At 60.2% G+C, this 684-nt stretch overlaps 1 protein-coding gene across 1 annotated transcript in view; it reads right to left on the bottom strand.

Moving 5' to 3' along the window:
- LOC113210572 (uncharacterized) overlaps positions 1-684 on the bottom strand; it is a 7,371-nt gene that overhangs the window by 5,342 nt on the left and 1,345 nt on the right. Inside the window, exon 2 of the mRNA XM_052271432.1 lies at positions 308-629. Coding sequence (XP_052127392.1) covers positions 308-629 — 322 coding nt within the window. The remainder of the gene's footprint in view (positions 1-307; positions 630-684) is intronic.

Here is a 684-nt window from a genome sequence, read left to right as displayed (position 1 = left end):
CCCGCTCCAGTTTACCCCCGCTGCGCCGCGTGCCCCGCTCCTCGTTTCGGCGCCGCCGGTTCCGGTTGGCGGCTCATATCAGATTAGATTTCCGGGAACGCGGCGGCGGCTCCGCGGGCACGCCTCCAAGCACGCCTTCTGAGACGACATTCCCTCATTGATTTGCACCCCCCCCCCCCCTCTTTCCTCTCGTGCGGTAGCCAGCAACAGCACTTTACTCGGGTGCTATCAGATTCAAAATGAAAAGGGGGGGGGGGGTCGTTCTAACGGAGAATAGCTCCACGAACAGAGCGTCGCGGGTGCTTACCGATGACTTGCAGGGCGACGGTGTGCAGGTACGCGTGGCTGTCGTTGCGGACGAGGCACGAGTAGTTGCCGCCGTCCTTGGGGCCCGTCATCTTGGAGTAGACGGTCTGGTTGGCCGACTCTGGGTACAAGATGAAGTTGCTCACGTCGCCCGCCCAGGGGTACGGCCGCCCATCCTTGAACCTGCAAAACACACAAACAAAAAAGGGAAAAAAATTATTCGATTGAATTAATTTGTCGTGATGTGAGTTTGAGTTGCCGCCGTCGCTGTCCGTCTCTTTCTGACGCGACGGCGGCCTGACCTGACGTGCGCGACGTGCAGCCTGACGAGAGACACTTCGGAGAACACGGTGCCATTTGGAGGGGGATGGGGGGGGG

Source organism: Frankliniella occidentalis, unplaced genomic scaffold, assembly GCF_000697945.3.
Source record: "Frankliniella occidentalis isolate FOCC.00 unplaced genomic scaffold, Focc_3.1 Scaffold161, whole genome shotgun sequence".
In the NCBI taxonomy this organism is placed as follows: Eukaryota; Metazoa; Arthropoda; class Insecta; order Thysanoptera; family Thripidae; genus Frankliniella; species Frankliniella occidentalis.
This window is presented reverse-complemented; position numbering and strand designations above follow the sequence as displayed.